This window comes from Lontra canadensis, unplaced genomic scaffold (assembly GCF_010015895.1).
Source record: "Lontra canadensis isolate GAN:19392208 unplaced genomic scaffold, GSC_riverotter_1.0 scaffold109, whole genome shotgun sequence".
NCBI lineage: Eukaryota > Metazoa > Chordata > Mammalia > Carnivora > Mustelidae > Lontra > Lontra canadensis.
Window position 1 is genome coordinate 6,483,887 of NW_022631103.1, and position 15,138 is coordinate 6,499,024.

A 15,138-nucleotide genomic window follows, 5' to 3' on the forward strand; every position below is an offset into this window, starting at 1 on the left:
GCGAATCCCCGTAGAGTGCCACTGCAAAAAAAAATAATTTTTGCAACTTTTATTTACAGGAATTTAGAGATGAACCCTATTATAAAGAAGAACTTGTAGATGAGCCATTCCTCAATTTGGGAAAGGCTTTTCAGTCCCAACAGAAAGAGATAGACCACAGCAAGGAGGCCTGGGAGATGCATGAATTTCTGATTCCTAGATTGCAGGAGATGGGGGAAGAGAGAGAGATGCTTGTTGATGACGAATATGAGCTATATCAAGATCCCTTGCAGTCCATGGACTTGTATCCCTCATCACACCTTCAAGAGGCTGCTCCTGTTCCCTCTGTGAAGGAACTTCACTTTGGCACTCAGTGGTTGCATGACAGTGAACCACCTGAGCTTCAGGGAGCAAGATCCATGGTGAGTCTTTACTCCCCAGAAGCGCAGCAGTACGGCTACAGCATGGAAAACACGGTAAGGGATGAGAACGGTTCTTCCACTTTCCTCCTCCTTCCCCTGCCTCCCAACCCCTGTTCCAAAGTCATGTAACTTTCAAAAGAACAAAATGTAATGGAAAATATAATTTTTGTAATTAATCATTTTTCCAAGATGTACCACATAGTGTAATGCTGAACTAAGTATAAACTCATCTTTTCTGTATTACACAACTCCTGGTAAGAGTCAGTAAGCTGCAAGTGCCTTTTATGGTGGTTTATAGGGGGGGTTTTGCTTTGTTTTTGTTTTGTTTTTTGTTTTTTTAATGATGTGTTTCTCCAGATTATCCATTTCAAAGAAGAGTTCTTTTGACATTTGTGATTTTTTTTGTTCCCTCAGAGAGACAGGGCTCCATATTTCTCATATTGTGTATTATATTTATCAAGGAAAGTCAAGGCAAAATTGACTCAAGATACATTGTTTATGTCTTGTTTATCCACACTGTTTTCTGTGTTATATATGATACTAAATAGAAGGTCTCTGAACTCTTAAAAATTATCTTTACATTTGTGTTATTGCCTATTTTCAACTTGGCAGGAAAGCATTATATTTCAGTAGGTTTGCCCTTGCTATGGGGATCACCAATAAACTTTATTTTTATAAAATTAGGGTTAACTGGGCACCAATTGGAAATTTTCATTAGGGACATTTTTAATGTTTTAGATTTGTTTGTTCATTTTATGACCCAGATTAACTTCCAGGGAAATGACAAGAAAATTATTGTATAGAGGTGCTTTGTTTTGTTTTGTTTTTTTTTTAAGAGAGGGAGAGAGAGTGTATAGGGACAGAGGGAGAAGGAGAGAGAGAATCCAGCAGGCTCCGTGACCAGTGCAGAGCCCAACATGGGGCTTGATCTCACGACCTTGTGATCATGACCTGAACTGAAATCAAGAGTTGGACACTTAACCAGCTGACTCACGTAGGAGCTCCTAGGGGTATTTTTTTACAAGGTCATTTAGCAGTATGTTTAGATACAGTGCAGTACTCCCCACACTGAGATCAGCAACTTTCTTGCAGTGCTGTAGGGAGCATGCTTTTCTTTGCTCTCTCAGAGGGCCCATAGAGCTAGTTTCTTTGCTCTCTCCTTCCTCAGACCTATCCTTCTTTCCCCCTTTTTTGCAAATGCTATGGGTTCTTCTTCTATGCAAGGTGCTATACAAGCTGTGCTTAATGGAACGCAAGAGGATTAGCGGACTGTGGGCAATCTACCAGAGAACAGATGTTTTGGGATTATGTGAATAATGCCTGGATATGGGCAGAGGTGTCAGAGAATCACCTGGTGTGTTGCCATTGACATTGGTGCTTTCTTTCCTTGCCAGTCCCATTCCTGTATCTGTAAGTACTCGAACCCAAACAGAATATTCAGTTATATAGAGCAAATTCTTATCACAGATTAGTGAATATTCATAAATACTCATTTGTTGTGCCTTTCATCTACAAAAAAAAAATTTTCTCTTTACCCAAATATAAGGCAACCTGAAGTAGAGGCCCATTTTAGTATATAAACTTTTAGGGTTCTAGACTAAATAGTCACAGGTACATTCACAGTATTTACTTTATAAATTTAAGCATTAACATTTTTTAAACTCCCAAATGTTAAATTTTTTGCCTGTTCTCACATTTAATGACATAATTGTGTTCAGATGGCTTCAGTGCATATTTATATCCATAAATACATTATCACTAGAAGCACCTTCCCGTCATTTAATACAGTTTTCGGAATATATCATCTTAATTTTCATCTAGGTTGTTTGAGATACAGTAATTTTTGAATCCATACTATCAGTCAGAATTTTTTCCTGATCTCAAGTACTCATTTGCATAACAATAGGCTTAAAATTCCTTTTGTAAGTGCATAGTGATGATCTTCACTATATAACCATTTACTCTATTGTTTGTTAAAGTGCTATTTAAAAAAGCTTGTTTATAACAACATTCATTGCTCACAATTTGAAAGACATGCATCCTAATTACTAAATCTGTGTTAAATTTCCTAGCTTCTTTTTTTTCTTTTCTATTTCTGATTCTGTGAGGTGACCTATAAGCTCTCTAAAACGGCACTGATTAAACTTGTTTCCACCCCAGTGGTGCCTGGGTGGCTTAGTCGATTAAATGTGCAACTCTTGGTTTTGGCTCAGGTCATGATCTCAGGTTGTGAGATTGAGTCCCACATGGGGCTCCATGTCAGGAGCCTGTTTGGGATTCTTTCTCTCTCCCTCTTCCTCTGCTCCTCCCCTCCCCTCCAACTTACACACTCTCTCTTTAAAAAAATTACTTTCAGCCCTAATATGTCTTGTCTACACAATATTTTATTTTCTTTAAATAATTATATCTTCTTGTTTTGGGCACTCTTTTCCTCCTTTCCTGAACTCCACAATGATGGCAGTGTAAAGGAGGAAAGTTTTTCCTCTACCCTCATTGGTTCTTTGGCTGGGGCCTTGGAAATTGAGCTGATGAAAGATTAACAAAAGAAAGACAACTTATTAGAGTGCCTGGGTGGCTCAGTGGGTTAAAGCCTCTGCCTTCGGCTCAGGTCATGATCCCAGGGTCCTGGGATCGAGCCCCACATCGGGCTCTCTGCTCAGCGGGGAGCCTGCTTCCTCCTCTCTCTCTGCCTGCCTCTCTGCCTACTTGTGATCTCTCTCTGTCAAATAAATAAATAAATAATCTTAAAAAAAAAAAGACAATTTATTAACTAGTGTGGCATGCACTCATGCAGTACAAACTCAGTGATGAGTAACTCAAAGGGGTGGTTAGAGCTTGGGCTTATATAGCTTCTTAACAAAGAATGATACATTTATTGAGAAGTGACAAGACAAAGGAAGAGGAGTTTAGGTTTTAAGGTCACAGCTGCAGGAAGGTAATTATAAGGGGGAATTGATGGAAGATAAGGGCTTTTTTTAGTTAGGCTTGTTAATATGTTCCTCTTGCTGCCATCTCTGGGCTAGAAAAAATCTAGATTCATCTTTGATGATTAACAGTCACGGGAAGATAGCTTTTCTGTATGTGCTGTTTCTCTTTTTTTGTCCTCTCAGAATAATCTTTATGCCAGAGTGGCATATTTTTGATAGAGTGGTCTAATTCTCTATAACAGTTACACACATAAGATCAGGATGGACTTGAATCTTTATTTGCCCTCCTGTCAGAAGGGTACTCGTGTGATGAAAATTTATTATCTAATATTACAAGCCTTGGGTAGATTGTTAAAACATTTGAATACCTTACAAAATATGTAATTCTCAGTACTCCTTTAGAGAGTGCCTTCCAGAAGGGTCGAGTAACATTATCACTTCTGCCTTCATTATAATACCCATTTTGGGTTACAGATATATCTATATTTGTAGAGTGCAAATACTACCCAGCTACTTAGATTTACCTTTCTCTACTACTCCCTTATTCCATTTTAGTTGAAGGATAAAACCATCAAGATTTCTAGATCTGGTTCTTTATTTATTTATTTTTTTAATTTATTTATTTGACAGAGAGAGAGAGATCACAAGTAGGCAGAGAGGCAGGCAGAGAGAGAAGGAGAAGCAGACTCCCCGCTGAGCAGAGAGCCCGATGTGGGGCTCGATCCCAGGACCCTGAGATCATGACCTGAGCTGAGGGCAGAGGCTTAACCCACTGAGCCACCCAGGCACCCCTGGTTCTTTATTTTTACTTGTAGTAAAATACACATTGCAGTAGCCCCTTCTGTCCCCGCACCCCACCCCCCATCTCTGGTTTCACTTCCACAATTTCAGTTACCTGTGTTCAGCTGAGGTCTGGAAGCAGCCGTAGCCTAACACATGCCTGCATCATTCACCTCACTACATCTTACCACTTAGGCATTTTATAATCTCACATCATCATCATAAAAAGAAGGGTGAGCACAGTATATTAAGATATTTTGAGAGCAAAAGAGACCACATTTATACAACTCTTATTACAATATAATTGTTCTCATTATCAGTTATTGTGGCTAATCTCTTACTGTGCCTAATTTATAAATTAAACCTTATCATAGGTATGTATATAGAGTTAAAAATAGTATATACAGGGTTTGGTTCTATCCTTGGTTTCAGGCACCCATTGAGAGTCTTGGGATATATATCTCCCACAGATAAGGAGGGGCTACTGTGCGTAAAATTTACCACTTTAACCATTTCTAGGCTTACAGTTCTAGTAGCATTAAATATGCTTGCATTATTGTACAGCCATTATCACCATCCATCTCCAGAACTTTTCCATTCTTCCCAGATTGAAAGTCTGTACCTATTAAACAGTAACTATCCATTCTCCCCTTCTGCATCCCCTGGCAAACAGCCATAGTCCTACTTTCTTTCTCTAAGAATTATGATGACTTTAGGTACCTCATTTAAGTGGAATCATAGAGTATTTGTCTTCTTATGTGAGGCTTATTTAATTTAGCATGATGCCTTCCAGGTTCATCCACATTGTAGCATGTTTTGGAATTTTCTCCCTTTATAAGGCTGAATAATATTCCACTGTGTGTGTGTGTGTGTGTGTGTGTGTGTGTGTGTGTATGCAAGTCTGTTTAACCATTCATCAGTCAATGAACATCTGGATTATTTCTCCTTCTGGCTACTGTGAATAATACTGCTGCAAGCACTGGTATAAATGCCAGTGATTATTAAATGATTAATGAGTGGATTTAAGTAAATGATCAGAAAGGTATAATTCAAATGATTATTTTAAAAAATTTTTTGGTGTATATACCCAAAAGTTAAATTGCTAGATCCATATGGCAAGTCTCTGTTTAATTTTTTGGGGGAACCACTGTCCTAGTTCCACAGTAGTTGCACCATTTTATATTCCCACCCATAGTACACAAATTTTCCACATGCCTGCCAATACCTGTTTTCTTTCTTTCTTTTTTTAAAAAATATTTTATTTATTTATTTGAGAGAGAAATGATAAGTAGGCAGAGAGGCAGGCAGAGAGAGGGGGGGAAACACGCTCTTGCTGAGCAGAGAGCCCAATGTGGGGCTCGATCCCAGGACCCCGAGATCATGACCTGAGCCGAAGGCAGAGGCTTTAACCCACTGAGCCACCCCGGTGCCCCAATAACTGTTTTTTCTTTTTTTTTTTTTTTAAGGTGCAAAGTAGTATATCTTATTGTGGTTTTGATATGCATTTTTCTAATTACTATTATTAGGAAAAGTTGAGCAATTTTGCATATGCTCATTGGCTACCTTCATATATTCTCTGGAGGAGTGTCTAAATTTTTTGCCACTTTTCAAAAGATCTGACTCTTGCCTGAGGATTAGTTACCTAAGACTGATTGTATGTTCTTATTTTCTTCTCTATTTAGAAAAACTCATTTTCCTAAGGAGTTAACTCTCTCTATTGAAATTTAGATTCAGATATTAATTCTCTTATTCCTGTTACAAAATTGCCATTAACATTTTTTAAGTCCAAAATTTGCTGTAAAATTTCTTCTAAGTATTTAGTGCCTATCATCTCCTCCTTAATTGCCTCTCTAAGAAATTCTTCTTGCTTCTTTTATTCTATAGACAGCTAGGTTGTTGTAGCTACTTTCTCACCCCAATTTAATATTTGAGTTGAATTCTATGTTCTATAAGCTCCATTGGATATCTGATAGAGTTCTGTACTTAGCTATATTCATAATCTGAATGGAAAAAGTTAGCAGTATTTGGTACATCAATTTATGAGACATCCTTCTCTTACCATTGAAGTCTGACCAATATAACCACTTAATGTACACAATGGACTGTATAAAAGATGTCATTCACCTTTTTTGTTTTAAATGACTTAAATTTCCAACAATAGAGAATAACAGTGTTACTCATCTTAATTGAGGTATGTCCCTCTGGTGGCCCTGATGGTATCATTTCATTTTATGCCTATAAAAGTTTGTAAGATATAATAATAGGGGTGCCTGGGTGGATCAGTTGGTTAAGTATCTCCCTTCAGCTCAGGTCATGATCCTAGGATCCTGGGATCAAGCTTCTGCTTCTCCCTCTCCTTGCTCCCTGCTCATGCTCTTTCTCACTATCTCTCTCTCTCTCAAATAAATAAGTAAAACCTTTAAAAAATATATCATAACAAAATATATTAGTGAAGATTGTTTGTTCTGGAAGATTATAACTTTTGGAAACCATAGAAGATATGTATCAAAGGAAAACCAGCAGAAAGCGCAAAAATCATTGACTGTGCTTTATTTTAGGTTTGGGTAACTGGTATTCACCAGGCAGATAAAAGTGATAGGGAGGGCGAAGCAAGAGCTTAGAGCTATGAAAATCCCCCACCAAGTTGTTTTGGGATCATTGGTGAAGCTTTTGAGGTTGTGATCCAGCGTGACCCATGAGTTAGTTGTATGTTAGCCATTGACCTTTCTTGGTTGGATAGATCTTTATTCTTATACCTTTCTGATCATTTACTTAAATCCACTCATTAATGTTTATAAAACAGTATTTTTTTTTTGTTGCTGAAGAAAAATCCAGGGTAAAAAAAAAAAAAAAGAAAAGAAATATATTGTATTAACCTGTTACTTTGCAGATACATTTGTAGGGCCAGTTTTCTGCTATCGTTGTTATGTGGTTTGAACAACATTACAATGTTCCTCACTTTATCACACAGTACTAATGCATTTCTGTCTTTCTTCCTCTGAAGATGAAAGAAAATTTTGGCATCAGTTCCCTACCCTCATCTGAAGGAAACAGTCAACAAGGCAGATTTGATGATCTGGAAAATCTTAATTCGTTAACAAAAAGCAGTCTGGATTTAGGTTTGTGGTTTTTGTTTCTCATAAACACAAATTACATTATTCTGCCATCTCTCAGTTTTGTTTTTATATACGATAACTCTTACTGTCATATTTTCACTCATTATGATGCAAATTTAAATCTGTTTATTAATCTACTTCAGAATATCTCAAAGAATAAACATGGCTCGTACGTCAATGGAGAAATTTCAGATTCTGTTTTCTGTGAGGGCTGTATTTTCAATGGTTGATTTTGCTTTTTATGAGCTATATGGATTAAAACTAAAACTAGTACCTTACATGCTAAATCTGAAACAAGTCTACTAATATATATTAAAAATCTCTGATGCTATTACGTGATACTGTTAGCTCAATGAATGGGGTTGTTAAATATTAATAAAGAGAAGCATATTTTAAACATTTATGAAACATTTTTATAGCCATATATTATGGTCAGTTTTGGTGCATTAATAACTTAGTTTCCATTAAAGAATCCTAAAAGTACATGTAGTGCCTCTCCTTGCCTACCCCCAATATTGATTCTTAGACAATTTTGAAAACTTGACTTTGAAACATAATTTTTCTTCATCTAACACTGAAATATCGAAGGCTGTTATATTATTAAGATCCCTAGGTGAGACAGTTAAGTTCTTTCACAGCACTGGGATTTATAGAGCCATTGTTCAGGATTTATGCTGTCCTTCATGTGTTATGAGTCTGCTTATAGGAAGTTTTTCTCTTTGGGCAGTTCTTAGTTGTATGGTAATGCATTGTAGGGCCAGAGTGCACTATAGAAGGTTATAAAATGGTTTCTATGAATTCAGCATTCTGTTGAATTCTGAAGAATGGAATCCTTAGTGTTAAAGATTGAAGCCACCAATTGGTGGCTCAGTTTGTTAAGTGTCTGGCTTTTGATTTCAGCTCAGGTCGTGATTTTAGGGTCGTTAGGTCAAGCCCAGCGTTGGGCTCTTTTCTGAGTGTGTAGCCTGCTTCAGATTCTCTCCCCCTGCCTGCCTCTCCTTATCCCCTCTTGCTCTCTCTCTCTCAAAAGAAAAAAAAAAAAAAGATTGGAGTCATCTATGAGATGATAACAGTTGTCAATTCCCTGTGAGTCAAAACACAGCATGGGTAGTTAATTTTTGAATATCTAAGGTTAGATTTTATCCAGAGTTTATCCAGTTTTTCATGATACATAACTAATCGTGACTCAGATAAAAATGGGACTTTTTCTCCCACAAGTGTCGCATTATACTGTTTTTAAAAATTTACCACATTTCTATTGTCCTCTAAGTACATGGAGAAGATTCATGACACAAATGAAGGAATAACTAAATTAATAGGCCATATCTGTTTGATTGTCATTGATACTTTATAGCAATGTCATTACTATTTTGGACAAAGTGACTCTTGGCTGAGGAGAGCTGACCTGGGCATGGTAGAATGTTCAGCAGCTTTTCTGCCTTCTAACCCTAATGCCAGTGGTACTCTCATTCTGAGTCATGATCAAAATCAAGTGTCTCCAGACATTGCCATATGTCCCCTGGGGGCTACAATTGCTCCTGGTTGAAAATCATTCGCTGCTTTGTGCTGTTAGGATTAAAAGGATAGACTGGCTAACAGCGGTGAGTATGTGTGGGGAGGAGCAGCAGAGCTGGGAAGAACACAGGGAAAATAGTCCCTCTTGAGCTCTGCTCTGTGTATTATTTAAGTGACCTCAAAGTTCCTTCCTCTGACTTCTGCCGCCTAGATAAGTTTCTTAGGGCTGCTCTACCAGATTGGCACCAACTTGGTGGCTTAAAACAACAGAAATTAATTCCCTCACTGTTCTCAAGGCCTGAAGTCCTAAATCAAGATGCTGTGCTGCTACTGAAGGCCTGAGGGAAATTTTGCTTTTTCCTGCTTCTGGTGGCTGTACCTTTTCTTGGCTCATGGCTGCTTCACTGTGATGTCTGTCTCTGTCTTCACACTGCTGTCCTCTCTTATCCCTGTGTCTTCTCTTCTTTGCCTCTTATAAGGACATCTGTCATTGGATTTCGGGCCCACTTGGGTAACCCAGGATGGTCTCATCTCACAATACTTAATTATATCCACAAAGACTTTTTTTATGCAAAGTAAGGTCCCATTCATCAGTTCCGTGGTTGGGTCTATCTTTTAGAGAGGTCCCCAGTCTGCCCACTACGCTGCCTTAACCTAATACTTTGCAAGGCCCTGGGAATTGATTTTTTTTTTAGAGATTATAGTTTGGGGAGTGAAGTTAGACTTGTATATGTTAGATCTGTCCTCACCGGAAAAGCATTCGTAACCACATGCTGTTAAGGAAATTTTTTGAAAGCCTCTAGGATGCTGTGCAGTAAGCATGACAGTTTGGATTAATGCTAACTGTAGGTAGGCTGAGAAATTATTAATACAGAGGTGACATGGATTTCAGCGGCATCCATATTGACTTCATTCTACTCAAGATTTGATTTTGCTCTTGAGATCCTATCCGGCATATGGCTGACTCTTTCAGTCCCAGGTCCCTCTGCGTCACCGGGCAATCCCGCAGGCTTCTCCAAGCCTCACCTATAAAATGAAAAATTTAGGCTAAGTGTTCTCTAAGCCCTCTTTCAAATCTGTGACTCTTAGACCACTTTATTAGTAACAGGCGATGTTAGATTTATCTCTGAACAATTAAATTTCTTTTTCTGAACAATTAATTAGAAAATTATTTCTGAGAACCTTATGTGTAAAGGGCTGTTGTTGAGCCTATACTTAAGCCAACATTTTGCAGCCTCGAAGAGCCTCTACCCTTCATGGGCTGTGAAACTGAACCTATAAATTAGCATAATTCATAAGGTGAAGCACACATGATAAATTCCCAATCAATAATATACTTAGTGTTACAAGTTTTAGGTTTCAGACAGAAAGTAGTTCTGTTTCCTGATGTTTGACTGCCCCTGCCTGGATGGTACCTTCAGGGAAGCCTGGGCGAGTCCGTCATTGCACCCAAGAGTCAGGCACACTTACGCATTTGCATCCCCAGCTCTTGTTATAAACTGGGCTTCTGGAAGGCAAGGCAATCTGTGTTACCGTAGCAGGTGCTCAGGAAATATTTGTTGAATGAGAAAGTGAAATGCCACTTACCTGTGGTTATTCAGCAGCATTGCAACTCCCAGCCCTCCTTCCCTCTGCAGTGGCCTCGGTACACATAACCCACCCTCCCCTCTGCTCAGATTCTTCTTGCCTTTATTTTGTTGACCGTTCTGTTCTTGCACCTCACCAAGTATAAACCTTTGGAAAATTTCCCCCATTCCTCTTCTATAAACATTAACCTCTATTTGTCCAGGAACTCTTTTTTTTTTTTTTTTTTTTAAGCTCCTTTGTTTTTTTAACCTTTGTGCACCCGTATGGCCCTTACCCAACACTGCATTAGGCCCTCGAGGACTCGATTTGTTTTATGGGCTCTGGGTACCATGGTGCACTGGGTGAGCAGCTCTGTAAAGAGTGAGTGTGTCAGACACTGTGACAGATGAGAAATGTATGTCTGAGTCCAAGCACCCAGGGTCCGAGGAGGAGGAGGGGGGCAAAGGGCACGAGCAGGCTTTGTGCGGAACAGGTAATGAAAAGCTTTAAACAGACTGAGGCAACCTATGAAACCCAGAGCCATAATTGAACAGGCCACTTTTACCAGCATAGGTGGATGGGAAAGCACTCTGCAGATAAAGCCTGTTCCCTCTTCCTAACACTGGTGTTGGCCTTCCAGCCAGAGTCTAGTCCCACCCCGGTCTCTCCTCAGTGGGGAGGAGAAAGGCTTAGGCAAAGCTAGAACTCTGAAGCCATGATATGGATTAGAGTGCTTCGCAGGAATGTAGGTGCCTGTGGACAAGAGGGAAGGGTACACGGGGATGAGGCACAGGCCCCTGAGACTTCCTGTAGTACCCCCTGAGCATTACAATTACTTGCATCCTCTCTTCGGGTTCTGTTGCATTACCAACTGATTAGATCCTGATTCCAGATTTTCTGGATTTTTATTTTATTTATTCCAGATAAAAAGTGGTAGTACTGAGTTTACTGAAAGTTTGTTCATGACAAAGAAATGGAAAGAGTTTAGGTCATGCTTATAGGAAAAAATTTAGGATAATTTCTCTTTATTATTATTATTTTTAAGATTTTATTTATGTATTTGACAGAAACACAGTGAGAGAGGGAACACAGGCAGGGGGAGTAGGAGAGGGTGAGGCAGGCTTCCCACCGAGCAGGAGCCCGATGCAGGGCTCCATCCCAGGAACCTGGGATCAGGACCTGAGCTGAAGGCAGACACCTAACAACTGAGCCACCCAGGTGCCCCAATTTCTCTCTCTCTTAGAAATCATTTCTGATTTTCTAAAAAGCCAGAACTCCAAAAAATCTTATAAATGTGTGGATTTAAGGAAGGCATTTGATCGCAGTTCATTATATTTGTCTACTTTGCTGAAGAAAGATTGGCTGAGAATTTCTGATCAGTTACTGGGGTGTATCCTAAGGGTGATTAATGGACCTATGGCAGCGCATGTGCAGGTCTCTATTAATATGTCCTAGGACTCTGTGCACCACTCTGCCCTAGTCTTTTTTTCAGTAAATGAGGAAATGACACAGATGTCACATCAGGTAAATTTGCACATGGCACTTGGCAAAAAATTCCTTAGCCTGAGTTTCTCTGTGTATAAAATATGGTTGCTAGTATCTTTTCCCTCTAACTCATAGTTTGGTATGAGAATCAAATGAGGTAAACAAATGTAAATGAATTCTGAAATTTGTAAACACAGCCCCATTAAAAATGTGTTTTCTTAACATTATAAGCGCTGGGTGATGTATAGAATTGTCAGATCACTATATTATACACCTGAACGTAATGTAACACTGTGTGTTAATATGCTAAAATTAAAATTAAAAAAAAAATTTAATGTAAGTGTTTTTATTTGGTTATTTGTTATTCTGTGGAATTATTTTTTTTAAATAAGTGAAATGTTGTAGGAGTGCCTGCAGTTAGGTTGATATGGGAAAATGTGTAGTGAGATTAGAGTACAGTCATTAAGGGGGTTCTTTTGATAAAATATTTCTATAGCTAAAATGTCATCCTTTCCATGAGGCCATATGTAAAATTCTAACTCTCTTTCACTGAGCAGTCCCTCGCCCTCTTCCTTGCTTCATTTTTTACCATACTACTTGTCATCATATGACATATTAAATATTTTATTTATCTAGTTTAATATAAATGAGAGTTCTGATTTGAAGGTTCTGCCCCTAGTAGATGCCCGTAACTATTTCTTGAAGGAATGAAGGATGAAAAAAAGCATCCTGTACTCACTACTGTCTGGGTTTGCTCTTTAGGCATGATGATTCCAAATGATGTCCAGGGTCCTGGCTTGCTTGTTGAACTCCCGGATGTAGCTCAAAGAAGGGAGCAAGAAGATTTGCCCTTATACCAACTCCCCAGGACCCGGGTTGTGTCCAAGGCCTCGGCATACACAGGACCATCGTCTTCCAGATATACCGCTGATGCATGGTATGTTACCACTTATCTTTGTTTTCACATGATCGTTTTCTTTTTGCTCTTATTTAAAAAAAAAAGCATGATGAGGATGGAACATTTCGAAAATACAGAAAATATGAATAAAATTGAACATTAGACAATTATAAGAATATCATATACTTAACATCGAAGCATTTATACAAGTTTGTATTCTTGCAGTTGTGTGAAAAACGGATTACACAGAATATTTGCTTAGAAAATAAGAGTTTAATTAAGAGTTTATTTTAACAATGTAAGCAAGACATATAGACAAATTAAGGATGGAATGGATTCGAGAGATAGAGAGTTTGGTGGAATTGGTGACTGATAACATGTCAGGGCAAGAGGACATAGTTGAGGATGACTTGCATTTCTGGACCGGGACAATAAATGCATTGTGGCACCATTAATTCTTTCATAGGAGCAAAGGAGGCAACTTAAGTGTCCATTGATAAGTGAATGGATAAAGAAGATGTTGGGGCACCTTGGTGGTTAGTTGGTTAAACGTCTGCCTCAGTTCAGGTCGTGATCTCAGGGTTCTGGGATTAAGCCCCATGTCAGGCTCTCTGCTCAGCAGGGAGTCTTGCTTCTCCTTTTCATTCTGTGTTCTTTCTTGCTTGCTTGTTCTCAAACAAATAAGCAAAATCTAAAAAAAAAAAAAGATGTATATATGCAATGCAATATTACTCAGTGATTAAAAAAAATGAAATATTGCCATTCTCAACAGCATAGATAGACATAGAGGGTATTACGCTAAATGAGATAGTTCGGATAGTGAAAGACAAATACCATATGATTTCACTTACATGCGGAATCTAAAAAACAAAACACACGAATACATGAACAAACAGAAACTGTCTTATAAACAGAACAAACTGGTAGATGCCAGAGGGGATGGGGAAGAGAGATGGGCAAAATGGGTGAAGGGGATCAAGAGGCAGAAACTTCCAGTTATAAAATAAATAAGTCATAAAGATAAGTACAACCTAAGGAATATAGTTAACAATGTGATAATTTTTAGGGTGACAGATGGTAGCTACATTTTTCTCAGTGAGCTTTTCGCAATGTATAGAACTGCCAAATCACTGTGTTGTACACCTGAAACGAATGTAACATCATCTGTTGTACTCGAATTTTTAAAAAAGTTTATAGGAGCATGAACAGGTTAGAAGGGAAAATGAATTTAGTTTGAGACATGTTGTGGGTTCCACAAAGTTAAGTGGAATCAATTAGATGTGTGATTCTGGGGATTAATGTTGAGGTCTATCCTGATGTGGATAATTGGGACCAAGATCAAGTGTAGGTGAAACTGCCAGATTTGAGTAGTCATCCAGGGTAAGCTCAGATAATAAAAAGAGCTTAGGGCCACAACTGCGGTCCTGCAAAGCAGCAATATGGCAGGTATGAAGAGAGGAAGAAAGTAGCATCGTGGAATGAACAAAACACTGGAAGCAATCGATGAACCTAGAGATAGGTGTAGAAACTGAGGTGGAGGATATTTTGTTTTTTAAGATTTATTTATTTTAGAGAGAGAGAGTGTGTGCTCGCAAGAAGGGGGCAGAGGGAGAGAGAAAAAATCCTCAAGCAGACTCCCTGATGAGTGCAGATCCCATTGTGGGGCTCCATCCCACAGCCCTGAGATCATGACCTAGGTGAAATCAGGAGTCAGACACTCTAACCAGCTGAGCCACAAGGGCACCCCCGCGGAGGAGAACATTTTAACAAAAGGTCATCATAGACCCTCATGATGTGCTTCACAGAGATCAGAGCGGATAAAACAGAAATGTTTCCACGGGGTTTGGCCACACGGATGCCCTTGGTAAGCATAGAACAGTTTTAGTGAAGTAGAATTAGAGAATAGTGGGTTGAGAATTGAACAGATCTGAAATTGGGCACAGTTAGTCCAGGAAGACTAGCATTTTCATAACCCTGGTCATGAAAAGAGACAGATATAATGCAGTTACTACGTAGCGAGGGTATTACTAGATTGAGGTAAGGAGGAGTTATACATATATAACGACATATGTATCGTATGTGTGTGTGTCTTTGTGTCTTTCTGGGGAAGATCCAGCTAAGGAATATGTCAGCGCTAGAAAGGGGGTGATTAAACATGGTCCCTGATGAGGGTGAAGGGAGAGAAGGACATGGCACACCTAGAGAGATGGACCTTTGGTGGTTTGATGGGAGGAAGTTTACCTCCTCCACAGAGACAGATGCCAGGAATGAAAAGGAAAGTAAAAATAGAAGTGCTGTTTGTGTCCGTGGGCAGGAATCCCAAGAGACTTTTTATTTTTATATTTTTTGTCATTTAGGTAAAGGTTATTTTAAAACAATGATGAGGTAGAAGTAATGTGGGATTAAAAGGAGAGGTATCAGAGTAGGGATTCACTTTTGAAACAAGGGTA

The 15,138-nt window shown here is 38.8% G+C and overlaps 1 protein-coding gene across 1 annotated transcript in view; it reads left to right on the forward strand.

Annotated features, from left to right (window-relative positions):
• PATJ (PATJ crumbs cell polarity complex component) overlaps positions 1 to 15,138 on the forward strand; it is a 362,302-nt gene that overhangs the window by 104,637 nt on the left and 242,527 nt on the right. Inside the window, exons 20-22 of the mRNA XM_032839752.1 lie at positions 60 to 455; positions 7,113 to 7,227; positions 12,553 to 12,727. Of these exons, the coding sequence (XP_032695643.1) occupies positions 60 to 455; positions 7,113 to 7,227; positions 12,553 to 12,727 (686 nt within the window). The remainder of the gene's footprint in view (positions 1 to 59; positions 456 to 7,112; positions 7,228 to 12,552; positions 12,728 to 15,138) is intronic.